General features: G+C 42.6%; 1 protein-coding gene across 12 annotated transcripts in view; it reads right to left on the bottom strand.

Moving 5' to 3' along the window:
* Nucleotides 1–24,210, bottom strand: part of otofa (otoferlin a) — an 84,443-nt gene extending 60,233 nt beyond the window's left edge. For 8 of the 12 annotated variants that reach the window (XR_005072442.1, XM_037086006.1, XM_037086011.1 and 5 more), the window contains exons 1-2: nucleotides 23,877–24,210; nucleotides 16,635–16,693 (exon numbers count right to left, since the gene is read on the bottom strand). Coding sequence is in view for 8 of the 12 variants with exons in the window: in XM_037086006.1 (XP_036941901.1) it covers nucleotides 16,635–16,693; nucleotides 23,877–23,958 (141 nt within the window). In the remaining 4 variants the exon portion in view is untranslated. Of the gene's footprint in view, nucleotides 1–80; nucleotides 231–1,467; nucleotides 1,495–6,206; nucleotides 6,229–16,634; nucleotides 16,694–16,791; nucleotides 16,930–23,876 lie in introns of those variants that run through there. The other 4 variants (XM_037086015.1, XM_037086017.1, XM_037086012.1 and 1 more) reach the window with 4 other exon arrangements.

The following is a 24,210-nucleotide window of genomic DNA, read 5'->3' as shown; positions in this document are numbered from 1 at the left end:
AGCTCTCGATGGCATAACATGCTTGTCATTGTCATCAAGTAATAAAACCCTGTATTGCCTTGGACCTGTGTGCATCTTACTTCTCCCCCCAGGATGCAATGATGTGTTCTTTGGCTGCGAGACGTTCTCGGAGATGGCAGCTAGGCGCTTGTTGTTAATGTGGTACAGCAAAGCGCTAGAACAAGGACATTCCTTGTCTGTTTCATAAAGTGGAGTGCGGAGAGGCAGTTGAGGAAGGAAGCTGCTCTTTAGTCTGGTGGTATGGCAGTGGAGACTTCTGTATCGCTATCCAGATGGCAACATGAACAACACAACTAAATCAGATCAAATCAATCTTATTTGTGTAACCCAAAAAATCACAATCACATTTCCTCAGTGGGCTTTACAAGCTGTACAGTGAGCGCCATCCTCTGCTTTAGACCCGCGATTAATATGAGAACAAACTTGCCGTATTGGAAAATAAAAACCTTGAACAGGAAGAGCCACAGAGGAGGGAGTCCAGACATATATTCAATAGATGTTGCATGTACAGAACAGAGCAACGAAATCACAGTCTACAAATTTAATTGACTGATTATCTGATACAAAAACCACTCAGTTAAATTACTATGTTAACAGAAGAGTAGAGTCAAATAATTTGCATTTGACTTTGTCGCCTTAAATTTATACTGGACATGATTCCATACCAAGGTTCATTCAACACACTTCATTTTTTTTTTTTTCAATTTACTTCAGACTGCTGACAAAGGTTTAATCATTAAAACAAGCGTGAACAACCAACTTCCCCACCCTAAACTTCTAATTAAAGCTTAACTTGACAAGGAAATATATTCAGAGCTCCCTTCGGGTCCTACAGGCTGTACAGACAGAATTATTTATCCACCATGAGTCAGTTTAATTAAGATAGAGCCCTGGACTGGCCTTTGAAAATCATTTATTTGCAGACAATTGTGAACTAGCAAGGAGGTAATATTCATGAGACGTTATGATTGATTCAGAAAAGAATGTAAGCAGTTCCTATTCACAAGAGGACAAGCATATCTGTTGTGTCTGACAGAGCACTGTGATGTATTACTCAGCCCTCAATTTTGATTAACTGCAATACAGCTCCAAAATTAAGCTAGGGACCCAAAAATAAATAAAGTGGTTGGAATTTCTGAATTCATATGCTGATTCCCACTCAGTAAATCACCTCTGAGTCCTCTCCTCTGTACTACGGCACCTTGGGGAAGAGGTTGAAAGAGGGCAGGGGGTCACACAGGTGATTTAAAACTCATTCGTCCCCTGCGGATGTTGGCCTCTCGTTCAGGAAAGCACCGCAGGCCGTCAGACAAAGCGATCCATCAGGATTGTCCCATTAACGAATCCTGGGGTTCCCAACCTGCTTCGGATGGATCTGCCTTAGAGGATCGTGTGTGTGTGTGTGTGTGTGTGTGTGTGTGTGTGTGTGTGTGTGTGTGCGCGCACTTCATTAGCCATCACTCTGTGCTCGCCACCTTGAGGCCCTGCAGTCTGACTTCAGCCAGGCACGACCGGCACTGCTGTTTTCTTTCTTAGCTGCACTTCTTATCTTTTTCAAAATAAAATAGAATAAAATATATATGAATTTTATTATTTATTTAAATAATCGTGGCTTTATCACAGTATGTAAAATAAATAAATAACTTGAATTTGACATGTGTGTCTCTCTGCATGGATGTGAGCATACGAGGAAGGACAAAAAGGTAATAATATCAATATATACATGTATTGAAAAGTAAATAAGGGTCAAATTACAAATAGTTATCTAACTAAAGAGTTTGTAATTAAAGTAGAGGCATTAATTTTACTGGCTGCAGAGGCTCCCATTATCTGGTAATTAGTTGTTGTTTTTTTTTCCAGGAAAATCTATTGAAGTCTCTCTGGTCATAATATCTGATGAAAATAATTCCATTGTGCTCACAGCAAACATAAAGTAAGTTTTTTCGTGGTGAGATTACATACAAAAGTCCATGTGAAGCATAACTCCCAGATCCCAGTGTGCCAGAGCAGATCCAGACAACATTTCCCCCTAGTTTATCTCATGAACATGAGGAGAGGAGCAGCAACAAGACCGGACTTGAGTGCTGAGTTCAGTCGGAGGCTGAAATAAACACAAACGCATACACTCGAAAACAAAGCAAGCTTTGGAATGGGACTCAAGAGGAGAGACTCAGAACAATCCATCTTTCTGCTCTTTCAACTACAGTTGATTGATGAGTCTGATTTCAACCCCAGGCCGTCACACGCTGACGCCTCAGGTCTGTGATGCAACACATAATCGGTCTCCATGAATTGGTTTTAAACTCAGTAAAGATCAATCATTTTTGACTGGCGTTCCCTGCCATTTGACCAACACATTTGAATCTTCCAGGATGCGTGGACCGGCATCATTTCCCGTAGCACCCTGGGTTAGGAAGTAGCTAGGTGTGTGTGTAATGTACATATATTTGTTGTATATTTGTGTTCCTTGGGTTGGCAAGTGGGGTCCAAACATCAGCAATCTTTTCTTATCTTATTTTGGTTTGTTCTCTGTCGGCTGCATTTCGCTGGTAACATTAAGCCTGCATAGAGCGCTGGTCATTAGCTGAGATTACAGCTATTTTGGCTGGATTGCATCTCATCTGCAGCGAAATCTCCTCCACTGTGCTTCAACAGCCAAAACAGAAGAGGAAGAGAAAGGCACCAGCATGGTGTTAATGGTGCACGGATGACAGCGCTCACGGCTAATGGAGGAAATGATGTCTAATATACACATACCAGAGCATGACACACGCCGGAGCTCAAATTATACGTACACACCACCGCAAACGTGATTATGTTTTCTTAATCCAACACCGGGGACGGCGGGCAGCCACTCTTAATTTCCCCAGAGTGAAAACCAGTCCTAATCTGTGCCTGCACGAACACAAAGTGCAGGTACACATCCCTTCAGACACAAACACAGATGTGCTTGCTTAATGCTTCCACTCCATTACGTGGCTCAACTTTTGCATGTCTTCATTCCCTGCCGCCAGGTCCAAGACTACTTATCTGTAGAGTAGCACACATACAGAAATCCACAATGGGAAGGAGAAAGCTGTTTATGTTGACTATAGTGCTTACAGTGGTTTAAATACCCACACACAGTGCAGACCAACAAAACCAGAGCACAGAATCCATCAAGCTGAGAAAGTGTAAGGCTTTATCGTGCCTCAGCTGCGCACAAGTTTTGAAAAAAAAGTTGAATGGGATTTGGCTCACAAACATCAGAGGATACTCTGGCAGTGTTGACTACTGCATGTTGAAAAAAGGTGCTATTTTTCTTCAGCAAAAAGCAATTTCAGATAGTGCCACGCACCAATAAGCTGCAAAATATTCACATTTGTCAACCCAAGTGGTTCTCCGATACATTTATATTTCTTATTTTCAAAAAAACAAAAGAGGCCAAGTTAACAAAGTTCAAGCTCATACTTTGTTATTCAGCAGAAAGTTTCTCTATTCCCACATTTCTTTTACTTGCCTCCATTAAGTTTTTTTTTTTTTACTGAGTAGTAAAAGCAGACAGGAATAAACACCATGATTATGTGATTTAGCCAAACGTCTCTGCTGTATCAGGCGGCTGAATGCCTCCAGGCACACAGATTTATGGAAAGTCATTATGTTTGATTCAGCGTGGCCGCGGTTACAACAATAAAACATTAATGGGATGACTATATCGCCTGTCAGGTGACAACTATGGCATCAACATATACCCTCGTCGACAGGCTGTAAGGCTGCTGTAGATAACTTTTTTTGGGGGTTGGTAGAGAGAACGACGTGACAGAGTGAAGATACACTAAACTGCCGAGAGGATGCTGGCCCATTTCTTTGAGCCTGGTTGGACCTTCGGGCTGCAGATGAAAAGTAAATAAAGCCGATGGAGCGTGTTATATCAAAATGACACAAATCTCCCAGAGTCAATACTTTCTGAGGCGGAGCGGTAAAGCGCAGAGTCTTTGGAGATCCTCCATGAATTAAACGCTTTAATATAAAAACTGTGTGTTCTCTCAGAGAGCTGATGAATCCACAGGGACGAGAAACAACACTCTTAAGATCATCACTCGTACGTTCTCTTCTCTCACGGAAACATTCTGACTCGCAACTGACTCACAAACCCCTCGGTGCAACGGCAAGTATAAATCTGTCGAGGTGCCTTTCTTTGTTTTTGTTTTGTTTTTTTTACCAGGGATATTTTTTACAAGCCATAACAAGGGTTCCCTCAACAATACAGTATTGCGTTTCCTCAAGGAGCCCCTCGTGTCCCATAAGGTGATATTTTTCTTTCATGTGTGCAGAAGTTATTATGTGCTCAAGGTAATAACTTGTATCTGCGACCTTTGTTTCATCTATCTCCGTATTTTCTGTCCTCCCTTTGGAAAATAAAAGCATCAAATATCTAAAGGTACTTTTATACATTGGTCATAGTTTCCATTGTTCATAGTAGATCCATTTTTTTTTTTATAATCATTAATCAATACACTGCCTGTTTTACAATTGGACAACCATGTACACACACCTTATTATAATATTACAGCAATCAATACATGATCATCACTTTATCTGTCTAAATCATCAATCACGGGATTATTCTAATAATATAAAATGATAATTTTGCCTTCTACAAAGTATGAAGAATATCACCTTAAGGGACAGAAGAGTCTTTGTGGGTGGGAAACTTGCAAGAGAACCATTTATAATTAAGAAAAAAAAAGAGAAATTAAACTGAAATTAATGCAGCACGGGCACTGGGGCCGAGCTCCAAAATGCTGGATCCTACACTTCCCGCAATGCAATTCAGTAGTGTCTTCCATTCAAAGGAAAAGCTAAACACACTCACTGTGTGTGAAAAAAAAAAAACAACGCTCCCACACCACACAAGAGACCCGAGTGATGTCTCAGACTTTACAAAGCTTTTTCACAGCCACAGAAGAATTCATCAGGCTGACTGTTGCTCCATTTGACTGTTAAACTGACACGAACCACTAAATTTCACATTCAGTCCACTGGCATGAGGCAGATATGATGCTTGGTGCTTACAAATACACCCACACGGGGGATTTTTTATTGTGGACCTCTTCAGGACTGTGTGGGCGTGTGGATGATTTACATGTCCCTCGCTAAACTGTTTGCTTTTTGGTGCCTCTAACAGTGCAGTCAGACTGAAATTCGCTTTTCATTCACTTCAGCGTGGAGCAGAGTGTGAGACAGATTTGCCTCTGGTCTGAAAGTGACCAGCCTTTGACCTGTGAAGCTCTCCGGTGTCCGGCCAGTTTGAGAGAGGGATCGATCTCTCGTTCAGTGGATATTGATCCTTTCGTATCCTTGTTTTTTTTAACTTTATGGCAGAATAATACATGCAGCAGACTCCAACTTTCCATCCATTCATCCATTTTCTTCCAATTGCAGGATTCTGAGGCATTCATAAACCCTCCAGTGAGTTCTGGGTCTCCTCCCAGTTGGACCTTGCAGAGGAAATTCCTCTTGGCCGCTTGCAACTACAACTTTGTGGACTGTTTTGGTTTGCCTGGTTGCCTTGGCGCTAGTTTACAACCCTACTTGTGTTATTTCGTGCTATATCCTGCTCTCGGCTGCATCGTGCGAGTACATGTCACCAGGTGAATTTTGATCGCCCTGCCGCTTGAGGATAGAAAACACTGCTCTTCTGTCATTCCAATTTTAGCAAAAGAAAAAACTTTGCCCAACCTCATTTGAGGGACCTTTAAATTAAAAAGTAAACCTAACAGGAGGAGGCAATCACAGGCTCACTGTTTTGTCTCTTCTCTTCGGCCCAATTTGAAGCTGTGCACAAACCAGATTCGAAAGCTGTCAAGCAGTCACTGTGCCTCAAACACTGGCTGACGTAAAACTGCTGCAATGCGCCTACTCTTTCATTCTGTCTGACTGGCTGTATCACAGGTTGTTTGGTTAAAGAGATGTGTGCTAGTAATCTCAAAAGCAATCATAACTGCACTGATTCTTTTGAAAAAAAAAAAAGTCAACACTGGTCTTATTTTAGATCCTCCTCTCTATTTTTTTTTTTTTTGCCTGAAGAAAACACATTTCTATCCCCAGACCCCCTGCCTCCGACGCTCTGCACTGTGGTGTCAGATACACTAATTGGCGGAGTGTGGCCGCTCATTAAAAGTGACAGGTATGATCTCACCAACCGGAAGCCTCGAGGCCTCAGTGGCCTATCAGAGGGGCTAAACGGTCAGCTGAAGAGCAGCTATTACTGCCGTGATCCCAGGCTGTAGCACTGTGGCGAGCAGATGGGTGACCGGGCTGCCCTCAGTTCCACCTCCCCGCGCGCTCGCCGTCCTTTTGATGTCTCATGACTGTTGCCATGGACACGGAAGATGAAAACACCTCTACGATTAATTATGAAGAGTATGTTCTGTCTTTTAAACTTGCTAACTACAAGGGCTGGGCTGTTATATCTACAGTAAGAGCATTCCTGATGCAGCATGCGGTCTTTTGTGTTGAGTTTAAAGGCTTGTCGTGATCACCGGCGATGCGGTTCTCAGCGCTCGGACTCAGGAGGCTTAGATGTGTTCTTAAAAGGATAAAAGAGATAAGGGTGGGCCGCTGAAAGAGGCAGCATGCAGCAGCTTCTCATTACAGCAGGATCCACAAGCCAGCTCCGTATGCTTTATAATATTTAGGATTGTGCATAGAGGGTTTCTTTACGCTCCCTGGATTTGCTGACATTGACGGAATGCGAGAGTATACCTCTGCAACCGTGAATTATTTAACGCTGAAACATCCCGCGCACTCATCAAGTAACCTGACATTGTATTCTCATTTTCATGCTCCTCTCATATCACTTTTTTAATTCTTTTTTTTTTTTTTTCGTCAAGTGTAAGTTTTTAATCATGTAATCTCAAAACCTCTCATGAAAGAAATCACTTCAGGACATTTAACGACCCTGAGTTCAGTAATTTAAACGAACGCCTCCAAATACTTCATTTAAAAAAAGCTGTTCCTACTCTCGCTTCATTTTTTTTTTTTTGCATGTGCACCCAGCAAAAATCTCTTGTTTTCACGCATTCCTCTCAATAGCATTGTCATCTATAGTGATCCTTTCGAACACAAAACCTCTGCAGGTGATACTGACTTTGGGAAACCACTGAGAATTGAGATTGTATTACTTTTGTCGAAGCTGAAATTGTTTTTTAGATTGGTTTAATTTTGTCCATTGGATTAAATCACTGTGTCAGTGGTTTATGTTCTAACCTGAGCACAAAGACTGTTGGAACATAACTACATTTATTGGTTTGTTATTCTTTTTGAGGTGCAGTCATTATGTCTTTTAAAACCTATGGGGCTGTGTCATTCATAGCGGTTTCGTGTCCCTTTGTAGTCGTTTTTGTATCTTTCCTGAGAGTTTTCATCTATTTGAGGTCATTTTTTGTCTGTTTTGGTCTTTTTGTGGGAGCTTCTTTGTCTCTTTGTAGTCACTACACATCTCTTTGTAGTTTAGTATTTATCTATCTTTGTAGCCATTTTTTGTCAATTTGTCGTACATTTTTCTGTTCATGTGTGGTTCTAGGTGCTGTATCGTAGGCAACTGGACTTGTTTAAGATGTTTCACCTTTCATCTAAGAGGCTTCTTCAGTTCTAACTAACTGGGAGGGAGTTGCAGGTTTTAAACCCTGTGTGGGAGTGTCCAGCTGTTTCTGACTATTTGATGTTTTTTTTATGGCTTAGTTGCCATTTTAGTCTCCTTGTAGTTGTTTTTGTCTTGGTGAGGCTGTTTTCATCCTCCGTGCTGTTTATCGTCTCTCTTTCATTTCTTTGGCTCTTTGTAGTCCGCCCTTCTTAATTAGCTATTAGGAATAGTATAATTACACAGAGAAAGGAACAACATTTCGGGACAATGGGCACATTTTGCTGTCTTGTACTTTCACTGAAGTAAACTTCTGAATCCATGTTTTGTATTTTACTGTACAGTTATACTGCCGTTTTGAACTGTATTCTTCCACCACTGCAGCATATACACTATGTGTGCATGTGCACCTGTCAGTCTAGATGAAACAGCATTTCTGATAAGATGGTTCTGCTGAGAAACTCGATCTTTCAGTCCAATTCACTGACATCGCTGCAGTCCCACTGCATCCTACACCACCAGCCCCCCACCAACTCTGTCTCAATTTACTTTTTTCCAATTGGACTGTCTATCCTCGTTTTCATTTCCATCCCCGCTCTGTTTCCCAGATGTCACTTTATCCTCTTGCTCCAACGTGTCTGCATTCATCTCTGTCTCATGTGCAACATGTGTCAAATAAAGAGCCATGGGTGTTGACATTTTGACATTAATCTAGTCAGAATCTTTTATTCACCCATGATGAATATTTATGAACAGTTGTAGCAGCCACAAGCTCTGAACTGATTCTATGTAAACACAACTGTTAATTGCATTAGTTACTGACAGTGTTTGGATACATTTTAACCCCGCACTTCTGCTAAATCAAGTTTAAACCATCAAAATGTGAGTCTTTTCTGTAAGAGCAGTGGGCGGTTAAACCAAGCGAAACCCTTAATTGAGTGGTAGCGTGGACAGGTACAAACCCTTTTGCCGGTTCATTCAATAAAATCTCATTTTGTTTCGAGCCGGACTCTAATAAAACTGCAATTAACTGCTAAGTTTCGGCTTGGGAAGACCAGATGGTGCAGCGATAATGAACAGTGCATCTATCAAGTAAGCTGCTCCACAACTCCTTAGAAATAGACGGTGCTGTGCTTGGAGATAACACTCACCCCTCAGTTCAAAAACTTTTCTGCTGATGAGGTTTTTTTTCTTTCTTCTGTTCAACAATAGAGGCTCTACCTTCTGTTCTTCTTGTGTCTTTTATCCAAATGTGATGAGTCACAAAAAACAAAAGCCCACACTGGTATTGAATTAACTGTATTTATTAACTAAAAGTAAGAATTTGTGGAGGACAAGAAAATCTGGACCGAGGACAATGAACAGTTATTGTTGGATTTGAGCTGCCCGAACACAAAACTTATGAAACATGCCACCCAACTGATCTGGAGATACTGTTATATACTTTGCACTAGTACAACAGTACCTTCTTTTTACAATGATACACCACACAATACCAAACATGCTGCTCAACAGAATGTAGGTGGGTAATTTGGATTGTAGATCCTGATTGGCACTAAATAATCTAACCCGCTGGATGTAGACTGTTGGAATTAAGTAAATCATTGGGGGCCTCTTCCCCCTTTTCTACTGCTGTCTGCATTTACCCTTTTCAAAATCCCATCTCTACATGAAACCACAACATCCTCCAAGCTAGCAATCTACACGCTGAAACTAGCAAGTTACTCTCACAAACGTAAACAATCTAGCAGCTGACAACTTTTCTTTAGCAGGGATTTGACCATTTCAATAGGCTCATGTCCTCACATACAACCAAGTTTCCCTCTGTACTATTGCGCAGAGACACCGTCGCTGCATCCTGGGTTGAACCAAATCGCAGAGACGTTTGTGACTGGTTTAAAGACATGCAATCAAGCCAGAGCTTTTGTTCCCCCTATACCTGAATGGGAAATGATGCAGGCAGACCTTTATCCAGTGCTGACACAGTGCTGTGGAGACAGCCATTAAATATGTCTTTATCATACAGTATCACTGGCCAGATCGTCCATTTCAGGCTTCATCCCAGTTGTTTCTGAGCAGGATGCGACATGGGATTGTTAAATGTTGTCAAATGAAGTCAGACTTTAATTGTTTCCACTTCCCCAGTGTGTCTCTCTCCCTCTCCTCTCCCCGTGTGTGTGATTACCTGAGGGAGACAGGTGTGGTGGAGACGGAGCTGAGCAGAATCCGACAGCTGTACCTAATCCTGCAGTCGAGCCTGCCTTCTTACGCTGAGCCCTGCGACACTCACGCTGCCAGATGGTAGCCACTGTTTAAGTCAAGCCTACATTTGCACCCATGTTACTTTGTTGCCTTGAACCTGAATATAACTCTGGGCCTGGTCGCCCTGGACTCTTTCAGTGCATTTTCTTTTTTGTTCTTACAGTGCCAGATAATACTCTGTAGTTAAAGAACTTTCCCGTGGGTTGCTTTACTTTGTACAATTGATTTTTGAGCGAATGTGCGGTGCCATGTCACTCTGGAGAGGGAATCCTTCAGCAGAGGAGTTACAAGCTGATGCACACGAACACACTCGCCAGCAGCTAAAGAGGAGGAGGCGCTGACATGCTGTATATTTTCTTTCCCTGAGGGCACGCACGGCAAAGTGAAAATACAGCTTTACCAATGTATATGATTTTCGTTATATATCCCTGTGTGTGCACAGGGATTTGTTTGTTCCTTCGTCCTTCCTTCCTTTGTTCCTAATCCACAATACTATTGCATAAACCAGAGTAAAAAAAATGGAAAGTAATAACATTAGGTTCTATGCAGTGACTGTAGATTCTGATGTTCTCATTTTGGCTGCTTGAATTTCAGCTTCCTTCCAACTCTAACTGAGCAAAGCCAGCATTCTGCACAGATCATCATTTATTCAGTGTACTCAGAGATAGGAAAGCACCTCCCTGGAGCAGCCCCCGACTCCACTCTTTAAAAAGTGGTGAAATCAGACTATTTTTAGTACCAGAAATATTCCAGTTTGTGCCAGGCCCGAAAGCGACTGCTACTCCTCGTCTCCTTACTGGTGGTCAAGTGGTCGGTAACGCATCGGCCGAAATACGACCTGCAGGGTTGAATCTAATGCATGAACTTATGTTTTAAAAGTCTTGAAATCTTCAGGGAATCACTTGATATGAGTCCTGTACTACAGAGTGGGATGTATATTAGTTTAAAAACCTCACCCTGATCGTGATATACTCTCATATAACAGACACGCCTGACTAACTTCACAAACTTGATTACCGAGGGAAGTTTTGTGGATGTGACCTCACTGTGGTCTCTTTACTCTCTTCGGTCAGCCACAGCCCTCCCTGGAGTTCAGAGCTCTGATTGGGCTGGTTAGGCTGTCAGGGGCAAACTAGAGCACCAGCAGTCACATAACTCCAACTCAAACTGAAAACTTGCACTTATATACTTATAATTTCTTTTGCAAATCAGTTTTAGTCCAGTCTTTGGGCTGTACGTAGGTCAAACAGAGCATGTTTGAGGTGCATCGCCTAGAGTATCCTGTGTCCCTTGATGGTTAGGGTTGAGGCAATAAAAGCATTTTGAGGCAAAGATCCTGCGTTGGCAACATGTTCACAAAGCAAATGTTCCATGTCTCTTGCCACAAGTCAGTTTAAGCTTGAGACAGTGTGATTTCCTATATTCTTTTGCTTTTTGGCTTATTGAGGTAGTGACTTCACACAACAACAGGCTTCAGGGCCCCTTGACCTCTTGGGCCTGGTAGGCTCATTCAGTAATCTGTTCTTGCTCTCATACCACAAATGTTTTGGGGCTCCTGGGCTTGGTAGACCCCTCTATTAATATAATTGCTATTTACACCAAACCAAGCACATTTTAACCTTAGAGGGTACTTAGCCGCTTAGTTCACTTATGCCTCAAGCCGGCCCTGGGTTGAGATTACACCAAGAGCATGATGTTTGCCTTAAACAAGGGCTCAGAGTGCCTTAACATAACCACAAAAAGTAGGAGTGTGAATCTTTGGCAATCTCAGGATTCGATTCCAGTTCCTAGGTGGGCAATTCGATAGAATCTACTCACAATTCTGGCTGGTTCATGACTGTCACAAACTTCTCTCCAAAATCTCATACTGGGATAAAATGAGTCATCAGATCCATGCCAGCCAGACTACATGCTGTCAATAAAGCAAACGGGAAAAGTATCGACTGGCTCTATTAACCAGCATCTGTCAAGTTAGTAATGATGCCTGGCAGCAAGCTACGTGTTAGCGTGGCTTCTTGTGGCACCACATGAGTGTCGCAGGGATTCCTTCTGTCATCAATTTCTACTGCTGCATTTCAGCTGCGTCTTCGCAATTTAATGTGGAAAATCCACAATGGACAAATTGCTGCATGGCTGGTGAGGAGGTGTCAGAAAAGAATGGATCAACTCCTAGTTCACTGGACTTTGGGGGGCAAATAATGTCATCTGCTTTACCTGCAAACAGGTCAATAGTGTGCTAAAGATATTCAATCTTAAATGCCATTATAAGACAGATCACAGCTCATACGATCAATTCAAGGTTTTTTTTGTCTGGTGCAGCCCTCAGTCATATGATGGCTCCACAAATTGGCACTCAGTCATCAAAACTTTGAGATGGTCTGAGCAGATAACTAATACAACACATCGTCAGTGAACATTTTGCTGACACAATCAGCATCAACAGTTTCCAACTTGGAGGTAGATTTTCATTAAAGGAGATCTCCAGAACAACTTTCCACATCAAAGTCTGTTTAGAGGTCCTGGGGAGTATTAATGCATATGTAAAAAAAAGTTGTTTTGGTTCCAGAGGGAGCTGTGTGAAGTCTGCTAAATTGCTTCAAGTGGTGTCAGTTGGTGCTGATAACTACAAGTTTAAAAACTCAGGGGGGTTGGTGAGTTAGAGAGAGGTGAGCTTATCACATCTCTGTCGTCTGCTCCTCATATTGGCTGAAGGCTAGTAGCTCGAGGCAACGTTACAGTAGCTGCTAAAAGAGTGATGCACCAGAATCTGTCAGTAACAGAGTTGTATTGTGGGAAATGTCTGCGCCAGGGCGTTTGGCAAGGAAGAATTGAATTTAAAAAATGATATCCGTGGATCTGCTGCCTCCATTTTACCTTCTTTGTTAGCTGCCCATGTTTTGGACATTCTATTCTAACTTACAGTGTTTCCTCATTGCGGCAATAACAACATGCGACAAAGCAACAGCACACAAAACGCTATTTGTTGGGGGACAGGGCTGAAAACGGTTAAGCACACAATTACCTCGAAAAGCCATGAAAAAGTCATCAGATTCCGGATTTAAAGCATTACAAGACTCTCATTAAAAAGTCAGACTGTGCACTTAGCACAGTGCTGCGCTGTACGGCAGCAGCTGGAAGCGAATATTCCTGCATTCATTATGTTTGCACAATAATTCCCTTTGCCTTGTCTGCATAGTTGCAAGTCTCTCGGCATCTGTTTTGTAAACTACACAAACGCACATTTCTTGATCAAGCTCTTGTGTTTACCCCCCTCGCATCTCTGCTGCACTCGCACTGACATGGACACACACACACACACACACACACACACACACACACACACACACACACACACACACACACACACACATATATATCTCCGCTCAGTGAACCCTGTGGCCACATACAGTACTTGCAGGGCTCTTTGTTCTTTGCTCCAGTTATGTCTAACCAGTGAGGGGGAAGCCCTGGTGTACTGCAGCTAAAAGTCCCACCATGGAATGAATAATGAATACAGATTCCCCATCCAGCCTATCCGCACACTAGTTCAAAGGCGTCCTGCTAGTCCATGCATAAAGCAACGAGACACACAACTCTATGCTAATGGCCCCCTCAACTCCAGGGGCAGGACTGAGCCTACCGAACCATGCAAATGTTTCAGTTGCTGAGGATGAAGATGTCAGATGAGGAGGATGTGATGGGTGTTTGTTGGAGGGCAGCGGTGGCCAGGCCAACTGTGCGCGAACACTCGGGCACCAGCCGCATGCAGCGCACGCACAAACAAACACCGACTCAGGAGCCACTGGAAGCACAAGTCGTCCCAAGGGAAGCCCGGACATTTCATTGATGCTGAGTGATGCTAACGACCTCCCCAGCTCTACAGGACTGAGACGAGAGCATCGGGTGAGGCTGTCACAAGAGATCACATATCAGTGGCAGCTACTCAGTTCTATACCAGTTACTGCAGTTTGGCCTTGGGAATAATATAACTATAATAAATATTTCTGACACATTTCTGCCTTCTGTCTGCTTTTCTTTCTTGTATTGCACCCACAAAAACAGAATTCTTTCTGCAGGCTCACTGAATGTTTGTTTGGGAGTGTGTGTGTGCGGGACTAAGGCCAAATGTGAACAGTCATTTAGCCATTTTCCTGATTAGGCTAAAAACAAAAAGCTCCTCTTATCAGCAAAGGAAGCAGCACTGTGCTTGTGAGCCCATCAAAGGAAAAATGTTCTTCTTTGTGAAAGCTCGCAGCTCAGAAAGAAAAAAAAAAAAACTGTAGTCAAACCTCCTGTTTGAAGGTGTTTGAGGCTCCCTGTCTTTTTGTTTTGCTTCTTTCATTCCCTGACTTCACCCCCTACCTCTGTTCTGTCTCTTCTGCTTCCGCTCTGTGTGGATTTCCTCCCAACACGTCTCTCCTGATCCCTCAGGCCTCATCTCTTTCATACCCTTCTCCCCCCCTCGCCTATCTCTTACGACTCTTTGCATTTGAAATCAATCATAAAGCTGGCTTCTCAGTGCGACAGGAGCCCGGAGGAATCCTATTGGGAACATTTCCCAGCATCCCTCAGCAGCCATAGGGAGACGAGGCTGACCAGCCAGAACCAGGATGGCTCAAATGAAATCCGCAGGATCCCGGAGGCTTACTCAGGTCTGCGCTGTTGCTCGGAATCAGTTTTCAGTTTTTCACGTCCACTAAACTTTCACTGTCGAGTTAAAACTACCTCAGAAAGGCTCTTTATGGGGCCAACACTTCCTCACTGCAGCGCTGGAGTGCCTGGTTTAATTACAACAGAGCGAGTGTTCGATGTCATGCACGAGTGGAGGCCTCTACCTCTGCACCTCCTCTCAGACCCTGATAGGCCATCAGTGAACATGCAGAGGGCCATTAGGAGACACTTGACAGGACGCCGGCCATTTGCAAGTGAGAATCAGTAAGATTTTGCGATTGAAAGTGAATTAGGTTGATGAGACGTGACGCTCGGCTGACTCCCTGGTTTGCACTGTCGCCTCACAGCATGAAGATCCTGGGCTTCTGTCCAGTCCAGAATCCCATTACATACATGTATGAGGAGTCTGCACCTGCTTATCTATGTGCAATGCCAATGTCAAGTGCCAACACAGGAAATAGTCCTTAGCCCTGTATGTAGCCAGACTGAAGACCCGCCCAAAGTGTAACATACTTTTAACACAATGCATGATGGGATGGAAATCATCAATTATATCTTGGATAAAATAAAAAAGAATCCAAAGTATATGTACTTTGGATGCCATCCTTGATTTATGTGATAATTACTCATGTCATATTTATTAACTATGTCTCCATCAAAATGTCAAGCAAATTTGCTACATGCTATAGCAAAGCATGCTACACAAAGCCTAGTTTCCTCAGAGGATGGCGATACAGTCTATGTTACACATGGCTGTAGAGGAGTGGGAGTCTTGTGGGAATGTTTTCTATATCTATAGATAAGGACCCTGAAAGGTGTCACGATTCTCTGAAGCCAGTATATAATTTGACTTTCTATTCAATTGTATTTTCAGCACTGACAGCTACACTATTGTATGACAACTGTGTTTTTTTTCCCCCAACAACTTTATTTTACGTTTTTTATGAGGTGCACTTGAATGCACCATGACGTCCGGTTTAGCCACCAGCTTAACTGTATAGAGAGAACAAATAATCGAATTGCTCTACTCGTCTTTCCAAATGTTATTGGATCAACTAGATGACATCATGATGGCCAAATTAGTCATTTTGCGTGAGTTTGTGACACTAACTTCCAAGCCACTTCTTCCACAAAGAAGATTATTTTATGCTCTACACCTAATGTGACGTAACTACAACGTTTGGCCACTAGGTAGAATTGACTATTCTCTGTTTTGGCACCTCAGTGGTGGAACGATCTCCCAAACAATGTTGGAACAGCAAAATCACTGTCCATCACTTCCAAAAAAGACTCATGACTCATTTGTTCCTCACCTTGACCCCGCACAGCATAGCTCCCTCCGTCCCTTCCGACCCCCCACCCTCCCAAAAAAAATGGTATGCACTTGTATCGTTCGTATCATAGCCATTTATGCACTTAAAGAATCTTTGACAAATAGCAGTTACGATCCTCAGATGAGGTCTTGACACTTGTTTCTATATTTCTTTTACTCCACTGACATTGATATGTCTTGTTTTCTCTCTTGTGACAAATGTACTTATTGTAAGTCACTTTGGACAAAAGTGTCTGCTAAATGCCCTAAATGTAAATGTAAATGTAAATAAGGTAAGAGGTGTACAAGCTGTTCTTTATTTTTCATGTTAACGTAGATTCACTGTGGCGTGTTTCCAACGGAGCTACTTTCACACAACTCAAAGAGCTGGAAATGTTGCATTCAAATTAATTCATCTCTCAGTGGCAGTTAGAGACGTTATCAGTTACAGTAAGAAATCGTGTGGGTGTAAACCTTCCTGTACTCACTTACTTCTAATAAGGTTGAGTTGTATTACACTTCAAATCTTCGAGCAGACACCCATCCAAGTTAAAAGTAACGGCCACATTATCTACGTAATGGCTGATCATCGACTCACCAGCGGGTTCATTAAAAAAAAGCCTGCAGTTTGGTTATCTGCACTGGAGGAGGAGAGGTCGTGGCTTCTATTAACTCAAGAGATAATTGCTGATCGGTCGTTACGTAGGTGGGTTGGTGTGTGACGGAGTAAATGAAGACACTGACCTCATTAAAGTGAGCCACGTCATCGCAGTTCTCTGCCACGCGGCTGTAGAAGGGCAGACCTGGAAGAGGAGGAGGAATTTAGAGGCTAAGAACAGATCAATTGTTCAATAATGACACTGCAATCATTGTCAGTTTCGGTCTGAGGGGGTGGACGCACAGCGTGAGCGGAGCCTTGTTTCTTAACTTCATTTGCAGATTACAACTCCCAACTTTTTGTGGCGTCTCTTTTTTCCCTCCTGTGTCCTCGTGCTCATCACCACTCCACCTGCCTTTCACTCCACACCTGCGCTGCATCTCCCTCATCAGACCAGCCCTGTTCCCAAGTCAGAGTCATTGAATGGAGAGAGCCGCGGCAAGGGAAGTTGAAAATGCTGATCGTCACGTGACCAACAGAGACTTTAGAAGAGTTCCACGAAGTCCCAAGCGAGCAATTTCAGCTATTGATTTCTGTTAATATATGCTAACATTGGTCTCAGTAACTTCACTTAAATGGGATTTCTTAATTTCTTTTGTATCTGTTTTGTCTTCTGTCTTGTTAACCTTTTACATGTTTCCCTGCTCCAACACACAGCTCGTCATCAAGCTTTGCTGAAGCCTGATTATGTCCTGGTTATGTGCTGGGGCAGGGAAACATCTAAATGACGCAGGGCAGGGGGCACCAGGAATAGGACTGAAAAAAGCTGGTTTGGTGGATCACATCTAAAACAGAAATAAAACTGAAAAAAGAGAGATCTGGACTTCTGCCGCGGTCTGTCAGATACAGGTTGGAGACATGAATCTATAATCACAATAAGGTACATTTATCAACATTAAAACTCTCCCATTACGATCTCAAATCTGTTTACAATCGAAGACAAATTATCGCCTTAAGTACCTGAAAAACATGCTGATGAGCTGGCCTGCGTGGGACCTCAGGAGATGGAAGGGAAATGCAGGCAATTAAATGGTTATGATATGACTCACTATGCGACGGGATGAAAACAGAGCAGCAAACGGGGGACCAAAAAAAAAAAAGTAGAGTCGAAAATAAGATAAAAGAAGTGCGATAAAAGAAAACAGAATGCACAGAATTTCCACATCGTCTCCTTAAATGATCGTGGTAACAATCATATCCTCGAGCAGTGTGTATTCAAGGTTATGCACAGGGCAGAGAGCCATTCACGGGACAGTAACATGACTCGCTCATGTGTGGCCCAGTGCCGCCTGTGTTCACCTGGTTGCTTTGTGATGCTCATGAATGGTGCCAGACTGCTGCTTTGTTGCACACATTTGCTTTGTGTATCTGAGGCTTTGTGTGGGTGTTGATGTTTGTTTGGGTGCATGTGGACAGCTGATGTGTGCTGACACACATCCATGTGTATACATAATGCAGTGTATATATACACAAACAGGCACAGGGGCATACAGCGTTAATTACTGCGCCTGCCACTCGGGCTGTTCTAATGAGTTTGAACAGAAATAAATAGATTGTGCTTGGCTCGGATGTATAATTAGCATTATTTGTGTTGAAAGTGTTTTTCACAGGACTTAATATATATAATTCTATGAAAATCAAGATGTGGCCTTAACATCATAATATTTTATTTTTACCTGTTGAGTTTGGGTCAGGCTCAGTTCCTCTTCTCTCAGACTCGAGTCAGACCGTACCGCAAAAGCACTTTGTGTATAAAGACGAACAAAAATGTTTAATCACTAAGTGGGTAAAGGCAAGTATGTGAGAAAAGCTCAGAGAATTATCCAAAACAATGATGATATGATATCAACATTGCCCAGTGCTCAGCCATATCAAAATGAATCCATTTGGACTCCAGTTCAGAGTCTCTCTCACACTTCTTCCAAACGCTCCACTCTCCACCCTTTGAAATCCTTTTTAGAAAATAAACACCACTCGAATGTCAGAGAGGGAGAGAGACAATATCCCTCCTACATTATTCAAAACAGAGGCATCTCTGTCATACCAGCGTTTCCATCTGACCGAGACGTGGGCTTACAAAAGTAGACCATGTGAAACTTATGTAAGGTGCTCCACACCAAACCAAAACAACACGCTGCTAATCAGGTCGCCTTTCGGCCTTGGATGGAAGACGGTGAGAAACAAAGCGGTCGAGAGCGGAGCGAGGATTGCGGCATTTGAATAATTGACCTGTGGTGGAGGAAAGAAAAAGGGATGGAGAGATACATACTCGGTTCAAGCAGGCAAAGTGTGATAGCTAACAGAAATGATGGGGCACAGAGATGCTTTCTGAGCTTTCCTTTAGTTTTACCAGAGCTAAAGGTCTGCGTGGAGAACATACACCACACAATACAGACTTTGTGGGTGTGCATTAATGTTAAAGTTGTAATAATACTCTCACTGTATGCCTCATCTCATCTTTGTTGTTCCATACTGTGATTTAATTTAGTCTTATTTCCTAACCGCATGATGAGAATTTAAAAAAAAAGAACATAGGCAGCACCACGCAACGCACGGGAAAAATCTCTGCTCCAGCACAGGATGTAACAAAGGAGCTTCAAAGTGCTACAGGATAGAACATGAATTCAAAAGATGTGTCTAGGTTACGGAAGATTGCACAAAACCTCTTTTTCAGCACAGAGAATATTGAAGATTTAGAGCTAAAAAGACGACAAACGAGCTGTCCGAGCTGCAGCGTGGATGACAGACAAGAGGCGGACTGAGAGAGGCAAGCTGCAGTGAACATCTTTAAAGCGGAAAATCATATTTTCTAATTAAATTCCAGGGTGTACACGTGATCCTGCAGGCTTCTCCAGTGGGAAGTCCCGGGATATAAGCAACAAGAGCCCAAGTGTCACTCTTTGATAAAGCCGAGAGCTACAGATAACAGCAAGAATTCATCAAAGACTAGTCAGGAAATCAATTAAGTTTGGGTGCCATGCCTTTGAAGAAGATTTTATTCATTGGCCTTGGTTGCAGATGATAACGAACCACATTTGGAACTCTACAGTTTTCCTTATCTCGTTATTATGCGACGCCTTGAATGCAAGTACTTACACATTCATGTGGTGTCGGAATAGTCGGAAAAGTGAGCCTCAACGCTGGAACAACTGGGGAACTGACAATTTTAGGATCAATTTATTGTTATTGTTCTCAGTGTGGTCGGCCCTGTAATTGATGTCCAGACAAAGTAGCATTGGATCTAATATCAGGTCAGATGACGTATATTATTGTGCTTTTTCTGGGATGTTTTGGGTCCTGAGTTTGTGACACAAAGCTTCAAACAGCTATTAACATTTCGTGGAAACAATCTGAGCAATAAAACCTGACACCATCTTTGTATTGTACTGTACATCCATTTTGTTCACACATGATGACATGAACTGGCAATTATGAAGTAAATGTTGATTGCACCATGTAATGACTACACTGTACAGAATAACGACACCGTCTGTGTTTAGCTTAGTTTCATATAAACCACTTTGCAATTTTATCTGCCACCTGGCGGCAAAACTCCTGGGAAAATGAAGGCTGACTGGAGCTCCAGTGAGGCTGTCAGACTGGCCCGATTTAATCTGCTTTCACGTCCCCATTATTGACTAAATGAATGAATAAACTGACAATTTGTCTGACTTTTGTTGTTGGTGGTTGCAACTGAGTAAAACAGTAACAATCCAGATGTCTCTTCAACAGCGGAGTCACCAGTAATATCACTTGGAAACGCAATATGTGGAGGGAAAGTCATCCGATTCCACCTGTAAAAGCTAATGAACACACTGAACTCGGAAGAAGAACTTCCAAACATGGGCAGTGGGATCAGCTGAATGCAAGGTGATTCACTGCTTTATGGCTTTTAATCTCTCAAAATATTAAAGATGTCTGATTCCAGACATCTCGTGTTGTTACACATCCCATCAGGTCTCCTTGCCTGTCTGGACGAACATGCTGTGCTGGCCTCATGTGCGCAAACATCTCCCCACCAGCCTCTCTCGTGGTCTTACATGGTTTTGACGTGCCCAGGAGGGGCTGCTTCCTGGCAGAACTCTTCCTCTCCAGACAGGAAGCTGGTTGAGCTGAAAGCACTCAGGAAGCTCTACTGATAGCCTGCAGGGAAAAGCTGCCAAACCCCACAGTAATTAGAGTGACTGGGGCAAACACTGTGAGCAGAAGAAGAACTGCTGCACCACATGTATCATGTATGTACACTGCTAATACTGGTCATTGTGTCTTTCAATGCGATTAAAAGGAAGAAAACGACTTAGAGAGATGGAGGCAGGAGAAAAGCTTATTTCAGGATGTGAAGAGGGTGATAAAAAATTCCAGTATAAAATGATTTGACCATCTGTGGCGGAGCAGTGAAGACATTAGCCTCCTCTAACTGGGAAATAATTCATTTTCCTAGTGTTTTGCAAATACTGACCAATTACTCAAGAGAAAACAGTAGCTACAGTTTGAAATTAAACTAATCATATGGTGGGCGCTGGTGATTCAGTATACAATAGGTTTGATCCCAGCTCGTATGCCCTCTCTCTCTCTCTCTCTCTCTCTCTCTCGCCCACCTATCCAGTGACTCTCTGCTCGCTGTTATCTAATGAGCCATAAATATCAAAATGTATAACACACACGCAGCTGACCGCGCAGATGAACAGATGTAGTTCTTTCCCTTTTTAATTAAACCTCACTCATTCCAACACAGGGCTCACTTACAATCTCTGTCGCTATGTAAAGGCTTCCAAAAGTAACATCAAAGTCGGGTTACTTCAGACCAAAGAAATATCGTGTCTGAAGATGCCATGGCAGGGCTGAGGAGAACGGGGGCAGCTCACAATACAAGCTAAAGAAGGACATAAATGTGTATGTGCTGCATGAGAATGGGATAATACTTATATGAGTTTTATCTAGGGTTTTTACGTCAATTAACGCTAAGTGAGCAACTAAAAAAAATGAAGGACCAGCTCACTACTTAACACAAATTGAAATTTGCTTGTGTTTAAAGTGGCCATTACCGATATTTCCCATAAAGATCATGTGAAATAATCATGACAGTGTGAAAGGAAACACTTATAAACCTACTGGGAATGATCTCCTGAGTCTTCATCTGGCTTCCCAGAGCTTACAGTCAGTTTCAGCTCATGAATTTGCTGCTCAGGAGCAATTTAACTGTTTTGATTTACTCTCCCTGCTCTCAAAGAGTCGTCCTCAGTGAAAAAGCTCTAACGTCTTTTTAAACGACCTGCTTGGCACCAGCCCCAGTTTCTGCCTCTCATGTATTAGTATATAGCCTATCTGGGCCACGAGTGTAACCATCAGTTTCTCTTAATTAACAAGTGATGTTGGAAAAAAACAGTGCATTATAAAGCACCCAGAAGTCATACTTGAAATATTTTTTTAAAATGTTACTTGTGTGACTTAAGTAAGTACTTAAGGAAAAATCTGGAAACAACTGATATTAATGTACTTAAAATACAAGTAAATTCTGCATATATTTACATGTACGCAAATAATATATATTCAATGGGTCGACAGATTTTTGGCCCGGCTAAAGACTGGATTCAATAATCATAATTTTTCTGATTATCAGAAACATTGTGTGTAATAAAATAAATTATTTGAAATATGTTCTACTTTAGCTCTGATGCAGCAAAAAAGAATACAATATTTGCCTCTAAAATGTGTCGCAGTGGAAGTATAAAGTAGGAGACAATGGCCCGCTGGCTATGTTGATCACAAGCAGAATCACCCTCCAGACTCTGAAAATCTCTGGATATACCATCTAAACACCGGTAAGTGTATCTAAATCACCCTTGAGTTCATCAAACAACGCCAGGTTGTCATTGTTATATCATTTAGTGACATGAAAATCAGCTAGTTCAGCTACAAACGGAAGATGGACAAAGTTAGCAACTAGCTAATGTAAGCTCATGATATAGAGGAATTAGAGTCGGGAATTTTCTGTTGAAACTGGTAGAGACCAAAAGCAGAGCTAAAAGACAGTGATATGACTTACAGTCATCAGCCAACAGTCAACATGGCGAAACGTCTGCAATAGGTTATTCACAAGATACACGTATCATGTGTGTATTTTTAAGACGGCATCAATATTTCATGATGTAGTGTCACAGTTCTCATCAATACATACAGTACATTGTGACACCTCTGGTTGCAGTCCTAGAAATGTGGTATAAAGTGTAGTCCCAGGTTAAACACAGCAGGTGTGTGCTGTACACGTATTTTTTAATCTCACTACTGTTTTAAAATGTTGAGACCTCGGGGGAAATGTGGACAATCAGATTGTTGACTTGGATGTATTGGTTCATGTGATATCAGCACCCTGGTGAATTCACTGCAGCACAGAGCCAAACACTGAAACCCATCCCCTCTCCACGGCACACACACACACACACACACACACACTGACAGAGCAGTGGACCGAGGAATAAAGACGGGCTGGTGGGTGGTCTTGTAACATCCTCCACAATCCTGATGCTAACCCGAGATCAGCTGGGATTGAACACCTGTCACCTGTCAGGGCAAACTGATCGCTGTCCAGGGTGCTGAAACGCACACACCTCCCTCATTTCCTCTCTCTCTTTCTCACACACACACACACAAACAAAGGAAGGTGTGACGTAGATGAATGAATCCACCGATCTTTCCTCTAAATATCCCTCCAGTGTAGAGCAGGGGAGGCGGAGCGGCTCCAGATAATGACCCTGTAGCAGCCAGAGAAACTGGAGGATTGGCAATAAAGTAGACCCCCCACAACCCCCCCAGCCCTTAACACCATCCCTGCTCAGTCAGTTGTAACCTGCTGTCCTCTCTCTGCTTTATGAGCAGTAAGAGCCATGGAACTTAAAATTACACTACAGCATACTCACAAGGATGTACAGAGAGTTGCTGTGCTTGGTTTAAATAGTGTCAGTAGTAGTTTAAAAGATGTGAGGAGGGAGTTTAACAAAGGATTACATAACCAGTCCAACAATCATGATGAGGGGTTGGATCTTTTTTGTCCTTTAAAATGGAAATGGTCGTGTATTATGATTCGTTCTCTCATTTATTTGAAGCGTATTCGTCCAGAACATTAAAAATAAGCAAATATATACATTTTACAAAAAGGCACATTGGACCATCAGAGCGCAGCGCGTCTCCGGTGACCACCGCTCCAGGAAGGTTCCCACTTAAACTTTTTACGCACCCGGGTTTACTTAACATCACGTCCCCGGACACCAATCAAATCAGGGCACGGAGATTCAGCTTCCACACATGTATAGGGGTTAAAGATGCCCTACCTCTGAACGTAACTTTAGCGATCCTGTCACCTCTCCCCCGGAGGTGAGCGACCGTCTTCAGGTGAACCATTAACGCCATCATTAGTCCACGCTGGGCAGGGGGGGAGTAATTCTACTCCAAACTTTGGTGCAGTCTGTGTTTTAAATGAGCTTTAGGTGAGCCTCTCCTCGCGTCCGGACGCAACAATCCTTTTCCATGCGGACAGCATGTAGAAGAGTTATGTGTTGTTTTCTCTTATTATCTAAAAGAGACAAAAGAATAAAGAGTCAATTAACGACAGGCTCCTGTGAACATGTTCTCTCACTCCGTGCTGGCTGCTCGTTCTGCCGCGCA

Source organism: Acanthopagrus latus, chromosome 22 (assembly GCF_904848185.1).
Source record: "Acanthopagrus latus isolate v.2019 chromosome 22, fAcaLat1.1, whole genome shotgun sequence".
In the NCBI taxonomy this organism is placed as follows: domain Eukaryota; kingdom Metazoa; phylum Chordata; class Actinopteri; order Spariformes; family Sparidae; genus Acanthopagrus; species Acanthopagrus latus.
Note: the sequence above shows the minus strand (reverse complement) of the source record. Positions and strands in the feature narration are given on the sequence as shown.